Source organism: Prionailurus bengalensis, chromosome D4 (genome assembly GCF_016509475.1).
Source record: "Prionailurus bengalensis isolate Pbe53 chromosome D4, Fcat_Pben_1.1_paternal_pri, whole genome shotgun sequence".
NCBI classification, from domain to species: domain Eukaryota; kingdom Metazoa; phylum Chordata; class Mammalia; order Carnivora; family Felidae; genus Prionailurus; species Prionailurus bengalensis.
In genome coordinates, this window is record NC_057359.1 from 11,566,875 (window position 1) to 11,580,681 (window position 13,807).

General features: G+C 43.3%; 1 protein-coding gene across 2 annotated transcripts in view; it reads left to right on the forward strand.

The window, feature by feature from the left end:
• The window catches only part of PIP5K1B (phosphatidylinositol-4-phosphate 5-kinase type 1 beta), a 318,684-nt gene extending 308,210 nt beyond the window's left edge, over positions 1 to 10,474 (forward strand). The window contains exon 14 of one of the 2 annotated variants that reach the window (XM_043566259.1): positions 10,298 to 10,474. In XM_043566259.1, the coding sequence (XP_043422194.1) occupies positions 10,298 to 10,333 (36 nt within the window). In that variant the 3' untranslated portion in view covers positions 10,334 to 10,474. Of the gene's footprint in view, positions 1 to 4,829; positions 5,561 to 10,297 lie in introns of those variants that run through there. The other variant, XM_043566257.1, reaches the window with a different exon arrangement.
• Positions 10,475 to 13,807: the final 3,333 nt, after the last annotated feature.

Below are 13,807 nucleotides of genomic sequence, written 5' to 3' on the forward strand. Positions count from 1 at the left end.
AAATATAGAGAACAAAATGATGGTTGCCAGAGGGGAGGACGGCAGGGAATGGGCAAAGCAAGCGAAAGGGAGTGGCAGATCCAGGCTTCCAGCTGAAGAATGGTTAAATCACAGGAATAAAAGGTATAGCAGAGAATCTGGTCGGTGGTATTGTGGAGGCAGACGGTTGCTACCCATGCGGTGAGCAGAGCAGAACATACTGACTAGTCGAATCACCACGTTCTGTATCTGAAACTAACCTAACATTGTACGTCAACTACGCTTCAATAAAAAAATTATTCCAAAAAAGTAAACATTAGGTTAAGGGTGTGAGTTTCTTAGGCAGAAAGTTGGTGGCGGGGGTGGGGGGAAAGGAAGGCTTGGAAATAAGCCTTGAAAGGAGACCTCAGAAATGAAAGGCGTGTCTCATCTCTGATGCCCCCTGCACATGGTTCTAAAAAGTGAACTTCAGCTCTTCCCATTGGGAAGCCCACCCAAAGTGCCCCACTTTCAGGGTCCCCCCTGGGGTGTCTGGTTCCGCCTACTGCAGTCCAGACTTGGAAAGGGCTTCTCGTTAGCAAACAGACTGCTTATGACTTGCTCTTTGATTTCTGTGTCTGTGCTTTAAATCTTTTTAAATACGAAAAAGCTTTGCAGTCTTTGACCACAAGTGTGCATTATTGTGTGGTTTCAGTCACTGAAGTTAAGCACTTGAGCTTCGGTGGAAATAAAGATGCATTTCTGTCACACACACTCTCAGACGTAAACACGTACGTGGAATAAATAACGCTAGGATCAGGCCACAGGAGTTCAGATCTTGGCTTAACGATGGGTTTAGGTCCCGCAAAACGGTGACCGTATCACCAATGCAAAGGGCACGTAAGACACCCCAGTTCCTGAACATCGTGGCTTAGCCTGGCCTGCCTTAAAGTGCCCAGGATACTTACATTCGCCTAAAGTTGAGCTACGTCATCTAGCACCAAGCTTATTTTATAAGAAGGTGTAATTTATCAAAAACTGTACTGAAAGAACGGGAAGGTTGTATGGGTACCACGAGCACGTGGCTGGCTGCCACTGCCCAGCATCCTACGGGAGGATCATACCACACGTTGCTAGCCCCGGGACAGATCCAAGATTGGAATTCAAAGCTGGACTCCCGCCACATGTCTCCGGCTTTCGCACTATCATCAAGTCGAAAAAAAAAATCCTAACTCAGACCATCCTAAGTCGGGGGGCTGTCTGTACCTAAATACTCTTTTACTTTTCCCATCGGCCATTATCACACCTGGACCTTCAGGTCTCAGAATTTAAAATATTACATATTCTCCCAGTACCACACGCGTAGGAAGAAACCTTGCCATTGCTGCGCACACACGACAGTTCAGTGGGTGACGGCTCAGATGACGTTGTCTGTCATCCCTTTTCTGAGATCTGGCCGGGTTCTCTTGCCAGAACACCAGTTCCCATTTCTGTTTCTACAGCCTCAAGGCCAGGGGTGGTTGCATCTCAGGGCACCCCAGAAGTTGCTCGTCTTTGGGGCAATAATACTGTGAAAATCCCGTCTTCGATGGGAGGGGGTGGGGGTGCAGCTGGAGGTACCAGCCTGTGTGCCCCATTGTGGAAAATCAACTCAAAGGCTTAGTCTCCTTCTAGGATCATCAGCTGGTGCTTCTTTCCAGTGACCGGTAAGGACTTGAGGGGTCTAACTTGAAGGAAAATTATAGCACATCCCCTCCTAAATAAGAGGATACTAAAATTGCTTTCTGCAGACTTCGCACTGTGGCCAAGCGAAAAGACACTATGCTGTCAGATTCCACACAGATTTAAAGACCTGTCTGGCCACCTTGTTTTGTTATAGTTCTAAGTTAGCACAAAACAGACACTTTCATGTAACCAATCATGCCGTCCCAGGATTATGTTAGGACATAGAGAGTTGGCAGTTCTTACGCACGTGGACATTCTTGGACCCTAGAGGTGACAGTAGGTGTTAATACAAGTTTAAAAGAAACTTAGATAACACCCTCAATTTAATAAAAACAGGTGAATATTAAGGATTTTTCATTTTTAATAGTAAGGACAGTATATTTCATTATAATTTTTAGTGTTGATATTTGAGAGAGAGACAACAGGGAGGGGCAGAGAGAGGGAAACACAGCATCCTAAGCAGGCTCCAGGCTCTGAGCTGTCAGCACAGAGCCCAATGCAGGGCTTGAACCCACGAACCGTGAGATCACAACCTAAGCCAAAGTTGGACCCTTAACCGACTGAGCCACCCAGGTGCCCCTAGAGAGTGTATTTCATTATAAAACCTTTGGTTTTTTACTAAATTATCAATGTAACCCAATTTGAGAGACACCCAAATACTACTTTTTTTCAAATAGTGATTTATATACGGGAACTATTTACAATAAATTTGTTAACCATATTTAATACAATCTTTTGGTTTGAACACAACAATGGGATGTGTTGACACAGCCCACCATGACTGCCCAAGTCCCCCCAGCTGGCCAGCCCATGTCGAGTGCATTCTGGATGCTGGGTCTCCTGCCTCACCTGCCGAGAGGCTGGCCAGCCTCAGGCCTCAGTGACAGCAACCACCCCTCCTTCGGTGATCACTCCTTTCTTTACTGTGGTCAGAATACACTTCCGAGTCAAAGCTAAACTGGTTTCCATGAGTCTGCCATGGTTGTGGTCTTAGAGCCATTTAGTCTCACTCATTGGTCTCAACAGATGGGAAATTACACTCTTGTCCCTGGGCTGGGACATACTGATCAGGGTGTCCAATGGGAAGAGATTTAAAGGGTTAAGCTTTTGCTACTCTACTCCACACATGCTGATATTCTAACCCCCACCCCGAGGATCCAGGCCATCTGTGCCCCTATTATTGAGGACATGTATCTTAGGACTAAATGAGTACCCAACTCTTCCTTCCCCGTGGCCTTCAGTAGTTGGAAGACAGCTTTCATGCCCAGGTCTCTAACCATTTTCATGGGGTCTTGGGTTTGGAGCCCTTCCATGTTGGGTCATCTCGGCCATGTGTCCAACTGGGTCATGGCTTTCTCCAAATTTATCATTAGAAACCAGACCCAGACTGGTTTCTGTGATCTAGAGAACAAGAAGAACAGAACTGTCACCTCCTTCAGTCTTTTGTTTTTTAAGAAAGCAAGACTGATAGGGGCGCCTGGGTGGCCTAGTCGATGAAGCATCCAACTTTGGCTCAGGTCATGATCTCACAGTCTGTGGGTTCGAGCCCCAGGTCAGGCTGTGTGCTGACAGCTCAGAGCCTGGAGCCTGCTTCAGATCCTGTGTCTCCCTCTCTCTCTGCCCCTCCCCTGCTCACACTCTGTGTCTTTCTGTCCCTCAAGAATGAATTAAAGTGTTAGAAAGAAAAAAACAAAGCAAGACTGATAACGCTGACCAGTAGGAATGTATCATTTTACATGGATTTTTTTTTATGTCCCTCATTGATACGCACCACACTAAGGGATCAGACTGAATCTGAATAAAGTCCACTTTACAGACATCTGTCCTGAGAACGTGGGCAGCTTCCCCTCTGCCCACTGCTGTGGCTCATGACCCCTGGGCTATTTTTGGAAGATGATTTAAGTATTAATTAGAGCAGGTCATACATTTAGGCAGGCAAATCTTCCTAACTTAGATTAATAGGAAACAAACTGGAAACTATTAAAAATTACAAATCCCAATAGGCTTAAATTACATGATAAAATATTCCTTTTTAAACAGAATCTTTGACATAGCCTCTTCATTTTCAAAATCATTTCAAATGCGTTTGCTTTTTCAGCCTCCAAATGAAGGTGTTGGACCACACATTCCAACACCTCCGACCTTCTCAACTATTTTGAGGACACAAGCACGTGGCTGACACTAAATGACCCCTATTTAATCTGTGTATGTAGCTTGTGTGTGTACCCACAGTCACATACATACATGCACTGTATTTCCCCCCAAACAGTTTATCCCTTAAACTACCCTGTAAGGTAGGATTTATGACTCCCATTTTACAGCTAAAACAAGGTATAAAGAAGGTTAAGTAGGGTTGCCTAGGGGGTTCTGTAGGTTAGGCGTCCAACTCTTGATTTCGACTCAGGTCCTGGCCTCACCATTCCTGAGTTCGAGCCCCGCATCAGGCTCTGCACTGGTGGTGTAGAGCCTGCTTATGATCCTCTCTCTCCCGCTCGTGCTCTTTCTCAAAATAAAAAATTTTAAAAAGAAATTTATTTGCATAACATCCTGTAGCTGTAGTACTTAGGAAACCAGTAGGTTTAACCAGCTACGTCTGCCTCTAAAAACTGAACATGGTACTGCCTTCCCCATGTAGATCTTGGTTTAACGGTCATAGACTGAACTGGCAGTCTCTGACCTTAAATGGTTACCATTTTAAGTTAAATATTTGCTGGATATATTTTTACTTCCCCGTCACGAGGACAGTGTTTGAAGACGAACACGGCATTCATGAGTCAAGACCAGGTTCAAGTTGTTCTGATTGGCTTCAGGCCTGCTGTAACAGCACATGCCCCAAGCCCTGTGCCCTTAGAGGTCAGGGGTGCACCTCAGCCAGTGTTGTTTCCTTCTGACAGTGCTGTGCTGTCACAGGAACTCGATACACTCGGTGTCCTCAGAGGCCATAGGTCCACCAGAGAAGTGAATGCTATGATAATCATCACAGAAGGACCCCGAGCCTAATGCACCCTGACTTCCACCCGCATATTTCCCAGGCACAAGGCTTAGGCCTAATAATGACCTTGTGTTCCCTTTCGTGAGGAACAGTTATAAATCCAGGCCAAAACTTAGGTTTACAGCTGTTTTTTTTTTTTTTTTAACCTCCCCAGTAAGTGAAAATGGTGACCATTCCACAGTTGTGGAAGAGAAGTTTCTCCACTCCGGAATTACCCAGAGGAAGTTGGCTGACCCTCCTGGCACACAAGAAACAATCAAGTGGATCTAGGAGTTTGCAAAGTGTGGGGGGAACCTTGGTCCATAGGCTGATCAGCAGATGTGATGTGAAAACCATCACACCATTCTATCATTTGCTGTTGCTTGCTGAACTGCGAAGAACTTCATGAACTATATTTAAGCTGCTTTCTAGGCCATTGCCAATCACCATTTTGGACTTGGAATGCTATTTTCCTATTGACGCTTGCATTATTTCATTTTGCATGCATCCAGTGGTTATTCATGAGCAACATATGTAATCTGCTTATTTTTAAAAAAAAATCCATCCATGCAAAATGGTAAATAAAGTATAAATTCTGCTCTTTTTTGCAAAATGATAATCATAGCCCATGTCATTAAAAGTTTAAATTGGTTTCATATCAAGATCAGTGTAATAGGTCTGCATATACTTTATAGGAAACTAGCTTCTATAAAGATTCTTTCACTGTTTACTAGTGAAATGAGAAAAGCAAAGCTATTTATAAAAGGCCTTATGTCGTGTACATACGTTGTCTGAAATATTTGTGATTTAGTTTATTGCTTGTAAAAGAGAAATTATATAATTTATTTAGTAAATACTATTGTAAACTATAGTTTTATTGAGAGAAATAAAATATTTTGTTCTCAATTGTGGTGGGACATTAATTCTAATGGTTTATGGTCTTTACATTTCTTTTATTAGTTAAAAACAGATAACCTAGGGTGCCTGGGTGGCTCTGTCAGTTAAGTGTCTGACATTGGCTCAGGTCATGATCTCACGGTTCATGAGTTCAAGCCCCTCATCAGGCTCTGTGCTGACAGCTCAGAGCCTAGAGCCTTGCTTCAGATTCTGTGTCTCCATTCCTTCCTCCCTGTCTCTCTCTAAGATGAAGAAACATTAAAATTTAAAAAAACACATCACCTAGATATTTCTCCATTTTTAGACATTCAGGGATCCCATATCTCTCATGATCAAAGCAGAGAACATTCTCTGGATCCTGAGAGAAGATACAGTAGATTCTGCTCAACTTGTTCAAGAGAATTTCTCAAACATCCTGGTGGATTAGGGTGCACTATCTTATACTGAGGTAACAAATAATCCCAAAATCTCTGGATAGGGGAACCAGAGCAGCCCCCTTCTAGAACATGGCATTTGTATGGCAGAAGACAAAAAAGTGACAGTGGAAGCAGGCAAGAGGAGCTCATAAAGCTTCTGCTTAGATGTAGCTTACATTCTCTTGAATTTCACCTTGTGACATGGCACTGGCCCAAGTAAACAACACTGACAAGACTGATGCCAGAGGAATGGGAAGTCTACTTCTCACCGAGGAATTGACTCGGCAAAGAGGCACGGTGGGTATTTTAAGCTATTATTGCATCTACACCATCTCATGGGTTTCCCCAGCAGCAGAGGCTTACGATGGAGAAACACATCATTGGAAAGCAGAATGACAAAGGCTACAGAAAGCCATTCCTGATGATTAAGATGCTCAGTGTAAAATACTTCAAGTTCAAGCCAACAGATTCTTAAAGGCAAACATGGTATTCACTTTTGTAAATATAACCTAAAGCCATGGTTCCTCAGTGTAAGTAGTAATTTTACCTGCAGAGTTGGTGCTGGGCATCTATCCTGGGTTGGGATTTCAACATAGAATTCTAATGAAGCCAACAGCTGAGGACCCTTTCCCTCTTTCCCTAATATTCCTGTCCTAATGAATTCCCCCACCTCAGGTAGAGGTTTATCTCGCTGAAATGCCACTCTCCCCTCCCCCCAATTTGTAAATCTACCCATATCTGGCCTACAGACTCTTCCGTGTGCCCTCCCCTGGTGCCATCAATGCCTCTCCATTGGTGTCCCGAAATTCACTTCTTACCACTTCTATCATCCTGGATTCGTTTTGCCAGTTCTTGTATTTCACATAAATGGGATCATATGGCATGTACTTTCTATCCGGTTTTTTGGTGTCCCTGTTCAACACTATTTAAAATTCATTTCCTTTTATGTAGCAGAGGCTCATTCTTTTTCACTACCTAGTAGCATTCCATTGTATGAATTCCACGGTTTTCTACACGGTTGCCGATTGGAATGTAGGCTGCCTCCGATTTAAGACTATAAACAAGCATGAACGTTGGAAGATGGATGACAAGAACTCCTAGACCTCTTCCTTCACACAGCTGCTAGACGCAGACAATTTTGACTTCTAGCACCTGTACTGGATATGGAAGAATATTCCGTGAGGAATATCCCTATCAGGAAGGAGATGATCATCCTCTAATTTGCCTAGGACAGCCTGAGATTATGCCCGACTCTCAGGCATGACGACAGTACATTCTTTTACTCTCCCCACTCTTGCATTTGGACCACCACGATATTACTTTACCAAAGGAGAGAGTTTACAGATCATAACATTGGCGATCTCCCGGCGGTTGACTTAGCCAGGGCACCGTACAATGAGTTTCAGCTACCAAGCCTTCCCCTGCCACCAGTGCTCGTGGCATTTAGTCCCCACTCTTCATGAGCAGGCAGCTAAGGATCAAGAAACATCTGAGGAAATTCTCTAAAACAGAACAAACATACCCACAGAAAACTGAGGACAGAGAGAAACGGAGTATATGAAGCAAATTTGGAGGAGCCTGGCTGGCTCAGTCAAACGTGCAACTCTTCATCTTGGGGTTGTGACTTTGGGCCCCACAGTGAGCGTAGAGATTACTTGAAAATAAAATCTTTTAAAAAAAAATTTGAGACAAACAAGAATTACCATTATATCTTTATAGGTAACAAATTATATGGCATCCATTAAACAAGATCACGATGCTATTACAAAAATGAACATTCACAAAACATCAAAGAGCTCTTGGAAAGTCAAAGCATAATGGTGGAAAGTAGAAATTAAGAGAATGATTGGGGTGCCTGCCTTGTTCAGTTGTAGACTATGTGACTCTTGGTCTCAGGGTCCTAAATCCAAGCCCCATTGGGCATAGAGCTTACAAATAAATAAAAAGTGTTGGAAGATAAGACTGAGGAAACATCCAATTTTTTAAAAGAGGAAAAAGAATTTCAAAATTTTAGACTATTCCACCAGATCATCTATCCAATGTTAATTCCACAAAGAGAAAACATAGACCATGGAGGTAAAGAAGCCTTCAAACAAATAATTTAAGAAAATTTCTTCAAACTCAAAAACATGACTTCCCAGATTGAAAGGGAACGAATGCCCATAAAGACGGACAAAAATGAACCTGACCATGCAATTTCCAGCCACCAGGGATGATCATGAGACTCTCCAGACCTTCAGAGACTAAAATTAATTTTGTATAAAGCTCAAGGGTCAGAATTGAATCAAAGTTATCAACAGCATCACTGGAAGCTAGAAACTAATGGAGCCTTCAAACTTCTGAGAGGAATTTATTTCTAATCTATAATCCTATACCCTGTATGTTACTTAGGTTTCTCTCGACAAATAGGAGCGACATAGACATAGCTAATAGATTTAAGAAATTGGCTCACATGATTGCGAGAAAAGGCCACTGTGAAATTCAAATGGCAGGTTAGCGGGCTGGATTCGAAGGTGTTGATAGAATAGTTGTGAGGCATCCTTTCTTCTTTTCTAGAAAACATCACTTTTTCCTTAAAGGCCATCTCTTGATTGGATGAGGTCCATCCATTTGGCAAGGGTAATTTTCTTTACTTAAGTCAACTAATGATGGTACTATGCTAAGCAAAATACGTCAGATAAAGATAAATACCATGTGATTTCATTCATTTGGATTTTAAGAAACAAAGCAGATGAACATAGGGGCAGTGGGGGGAAGAAAGGGAGGCAAGCTGTAAAAGACTCTTAATGATAGAGAACAAACTGACAGTCGCTGGAGGGGAGGTGGTCTGGGAATGGGCTAAATGGGGGATGGGCATTAAGGAGGGCACTTTGTTGTGATGAGTACTGGGTGTTGAATGTAAGTGATGAATCACTATATTCTACTCCTGAAACCAATATTACACTATGTTAACTAACTTGAATTTAAATAAAAACCTATCAATATAAATTACTGTTTAAACAAAGTCAACTCATTACGGACCTACAACCACATCCACAAAATATTTTTCAGCAATACCTACATCAGTGTTTGATTAACTAACTGGGTACTCTACCCTAGGCAAGTTGGGATGTAAAATTCACGACCACCTCATCAAGACAAAAAGCTTCTGCCCAGCAAAGGAAATGACCAAACTAAAAGGCAGCCTGTGGAATGGGAGAAGATATTTGAAAATGACCTATCAGATCAAGGGTTGGTATCCAAAATCTATAAAGAACTTCTCAAACACAACCCCCCGAAAAACAAATCGTTCAGTGAAAAAAAAGGGCAAAAGACATGAACACTTTTCCGAAGAAGACATCCAGATGGCTAACAGGCACATGAAAAGATGCTCAACGTCACTCGCCATCAGGGAAATACAAATCAAAACCACACTAAGATACCATCTCACACTGGCCAGAGTGGTTAAAATTAACAACTCAGGAAACGAGATGTTGGCGAGGATGTGGAGAAAAGGGAACCCTTTTGTGCAGTTGGTGGGAATGCAAACTGGTGCAGCCACTCTGGAGAATAGTGTGGAGTTTCCTACAAAAATTAAAAATAGAACTGCCCTACAAGCCAGCAATTGCACTACTAGGTATTTATCCAAAGAATACAAAAATGCTGATTCCAAGGGTCACATGCACCCCCTAATGTTTATAGCAGCACTATCAACAATAGCCAAGCTATGGAAAGAGCCCAAATGTCCATCGACTGATGAATGGATAAAGAAGATGGTGTGTGTGTGTGTGTGTGTGTACATACATAAATACATATACATATATATATACAAATATATGTATATAATGGAATATTGCTCATATTACTCAGCCATCGAAAAGAATGAAGTCTTGCTATTTGCAACAATATGGATGGAACTAGAATGTGTTATGCTTAGTGAAACAAGTCAGAGAAGGACAAACATGGCATGATTTCACTCCTGTGAAATTTAACAATATAGATGAACCTAGGGGAAGGGAAGGAAAATAAGATAAAAACAGAGAGGGAGGAAAACCCTAAGAGGCTCTTAAATACAGAGAACAAAATCAGGGAGGGGTGGTGGGTGGGAGGATGGGCTAAATGGGTGATGGGCATTAAGGGGGGGCACCTGTTGGGACAAGCACTGGGTGTTCTATGTAAGTGATGAATCATTAAATTCTATTCCTGAAATCAGTATTACACTGTATGTTAACTAATTTGGGTTTAAGTAAAGTTCTTAAAAAATAAAAATAAAATTACCACACCCTGAAAAAATATTATGTAAGAATAGAATAATCTATACAAAAATAACTTCCATCTTCCTTTTACCTAGAAGCTTCAAAATGTGTGTTTTGCCAAAATGAGATAATGAACCAAGAGAAAGAATGCCATGAAAATGAAAGGCCTAAGATCCAGAAAATAGGACAAACAACCCAAGAGGGAGGTGAAAGGAATCCCCCAAGATGAAGGTAAAGGGATATCCCAAGATGTCGATAATGGAGAAGATCCAGAAAACACTCAAGATTAGAGGTCAGATGGCTCTGGGCACCAGTTCTCCAAGAAGGTGAAGATACCCAGGAGATTTATTCAATGAGGGCATAAAACTTTAACTCTCCATACCCTGGAATTGATCCTGGAGTTGGACCGGGGGTGGGGGGTGGGGGGAGCTTTGGATGACATTAGCAGAAAAACTGGAGAAATCTGAATAAAGTTTGGAAATTAATTAACAGATGAAGGTTCATCTCTTAGTTTGGGCAAAGGAATCATAGTTCTAGAAGATGTTAACAGTAAGAGAAACTAGGTCAAGGGTATATAGGAACTATATTCTATCTTTGCAAATTTTCGGTATATCTAAACTGATTCCCCCCAAAAAAGTATATCAAGACTGAAAAATACATGGTCAAAAGATTTAAACAGACACTTCAAAGAAAATATATGAATGGCAAATAAGCACGAGATGCTCAACACCATTAGTTATTAGGAAAATGCAAATTAAAATTATAATGACATTTCACTACCCATATATTAAAATGGAAAATTTTTTCTTACTTGACAATGCCAAGGGCTGGTGAGAATGTAAAGCAATTCTAACTCTCGTATTTTTCTGCTAGGAATGCAAAATGGGACAGCCATTCTGGGGGGGAAAAAAACCCTTTTCAGTTTATCATAAGGTTAAACAGACCTTGGAAGCGTCTGGCAGATGGCAGCGAGTAGGACTATACGCTCACCTTGTCCCACAAATACAACTAGGTGACTATCATCTCATCCGAAATACCCCAGAAATCGACCTCAAGACAGGAAGAACAAACCTGACAAGTGAAGAAAGAGAAGAGGTCACATCAAAGAAGGTAGGGAGTGAGGAGAAGCAGCTCAGGAGACAAAGAGATCATGGCTGCTGTGATGAGCAGACAGCTGTGGCCACGGTGTGGCCACAAGGCGAGAGACGGACCGGCACACCAGAGGAGCGCGCAGGGAAAACAAATCCCCACAGCCAGGGGCTTGAAAACTGACAGGGCCTGAATTCTGTGAGCTCTTGCGAGCAAAGGGGCTTGAAGCTTGGAGTGTAAAGGTGAGCGGGCTTGGCCAGGATACGGTCCAGAGATCGTCGCGCTGCTCTTGGGAGAGAAGGCAGGCCAACAACCCACACCTCCAGCATGGGATCTGGTCTGAAGAGCACCAGGGGCGCAGAGTGGGGACGTTAGTTGCTCTTCCCAGAGCACGAGCTGGCCAGCACCACGTCACCTACCCCTACCCCTCAGCGTAAGCACAGGGCCACGTGCAGGACCCAGCCCAGCACGGACACTCACCACCTAACTTGATTACACCGAGCCCCGCCCCCCATGCCCTAGGGTCACCACCCCTCAGCCTCGTGTGCCTCAGTCCCAGCGCGGAGGGGGCTCCCGCTCCCACAGACGGGCCCCAAACCCCTGCTCATCCTTGCATCTCCTCACCTGGGACTTTTGCAAGGCCTTGGTACCAGCAGCAGTGGTGCTAAGTCCCATTTCACCAACAGAGCAGGGCACACCTACCTAAAATGCCCCCCATTCAGGCGGGGACCGAATACTGCCCACAACAGGCAAAGAGAGCCTCTGCCGATGTCTGGCTTGAAGGATCAAGGGGCCAGGACACAAAAGCAGAGCTCACGCAGCACCCATTAGAGACGCTCCTGGAAACAGGGCCCTGGGGACAGAGGACACGACCCTGCAGGCCACTGTGGGAACTCTTCTTCGTAAGGACATCACCCTCAAGAACAGATGGTGTTGGGAAAACTGGACAGCGACACGCACAAGAAGGAAAACAGACCACCCTCTTACACCATATACAAAAATCAACAAAATGGCTCAAAGACCTACATGTGAGACCCAAACACCATAAAAACCCTAGAACAAAGCACAAGCAGTATTTTCTCTGCCATTGGCCATAGCAACTTTCTTCTAGGTAGGGTCCACTGAGGCAAGAGCCACAACAACAAAATTAAACTACTGGGACTACATCTGGGGCACCTGGATGGCTCAGTCGGGTAAGTGTTCAACTTCAGCTCAGGTCATAAGCTCACGGTTCACGGGTGCAAGCCTTGGGGCAGGCTCGGTGCTGACAGCTCAGAGCCTGGATCCTGCTTTGGACACTGTGTCTGCCTCTCTCTCTGCCTCTCCCCTGTTCGTGCTCTCTCAAAAATAATTAAATGTTTTTTTTTTAAAGTCAATATAGAAGCTTCTGCACGGCAAAGGAAACAATCAAGAAAACTGAAAGGCAACCTACAGAATAGGGAAAGATATTTGCAAATGACATAGTATCCAAAATATATCAACAACTTATACAACCTGGGGCGCTTGGGTGGCTCAGTTGGTTGGGCTTCCAACTTCGGCTCAGGTCATGATCTCACGGCTCATGGGTCCAAGCCCCAAGTCGGGCTCTGTGCTGACAGCTCAGAGCCTGGAGCCTGCTTCAGATTCTGTGTCTCCCTCTCTCTTTGCCCCTCCCACATTCTCTCTTTCAAAAATCAATAAACATTTAAAATAATTTTAATGGGCAGAAGACATGAATAGACATTTCTCCCAAGAAGGCATACAAATGGCCAACACACCTATGAAAAGATGCTCACGTTACTTAGTATCAGGGAAATGCAAATCACAAGTACAATGAGGTATCACCTCACCCCTGTCAGAATGGCTAAAAGTAACAATACAATAGACGCCAAGTGTTGGCAAGGATTCAGAGAAAGGGGAACCTCTTCATGCACTGTTGGTGGGAATACAAACTGGTATAGCCACTCTGGAGTACAGTATGGAAGTTCCTCAAAAGTTAAAAATAGAACTCCCCTACAAGCCAGCAATTGCACTACTAGGTATTTACCCAAAGGATACAAAAATGCTGATTCAAAGGGGCACATGCAACCCTGATGTTTATGGCAGCATAGTCAACAATAGTCAAACTATGGAGAGAGCCCCGATGTCCATCAACTGAAGAATGGATAAAGAACACAGTGGAGTATTACTCAGACATCAAAAAGATGAAATCTTGCCATTTGCAATAAGGTAGATGGAGCTACGGAGTATTATGCTCAGCAAAATAAGTCAGAGAAAGATAAATACCTTATGACTTCACTCATATGTGGGGGAACTTAAGAAATAAAATGGAAGAATATATGGGAAGGTGGGAGGAAGAGAGAGGGAAACAAACCATAAGAGACTCTTCACAATAGAGAACAATGGAGGGCTGATGGAGGGAGGTGGGTGGGTGATGGACATTTAGGAGGGCACTTGTGTTGAGAAATGGGTGTCATATGTAAGTGATGAAATCACTCAATTCTACTCCTCAAAATAGTATTACACTGTATGTTAAT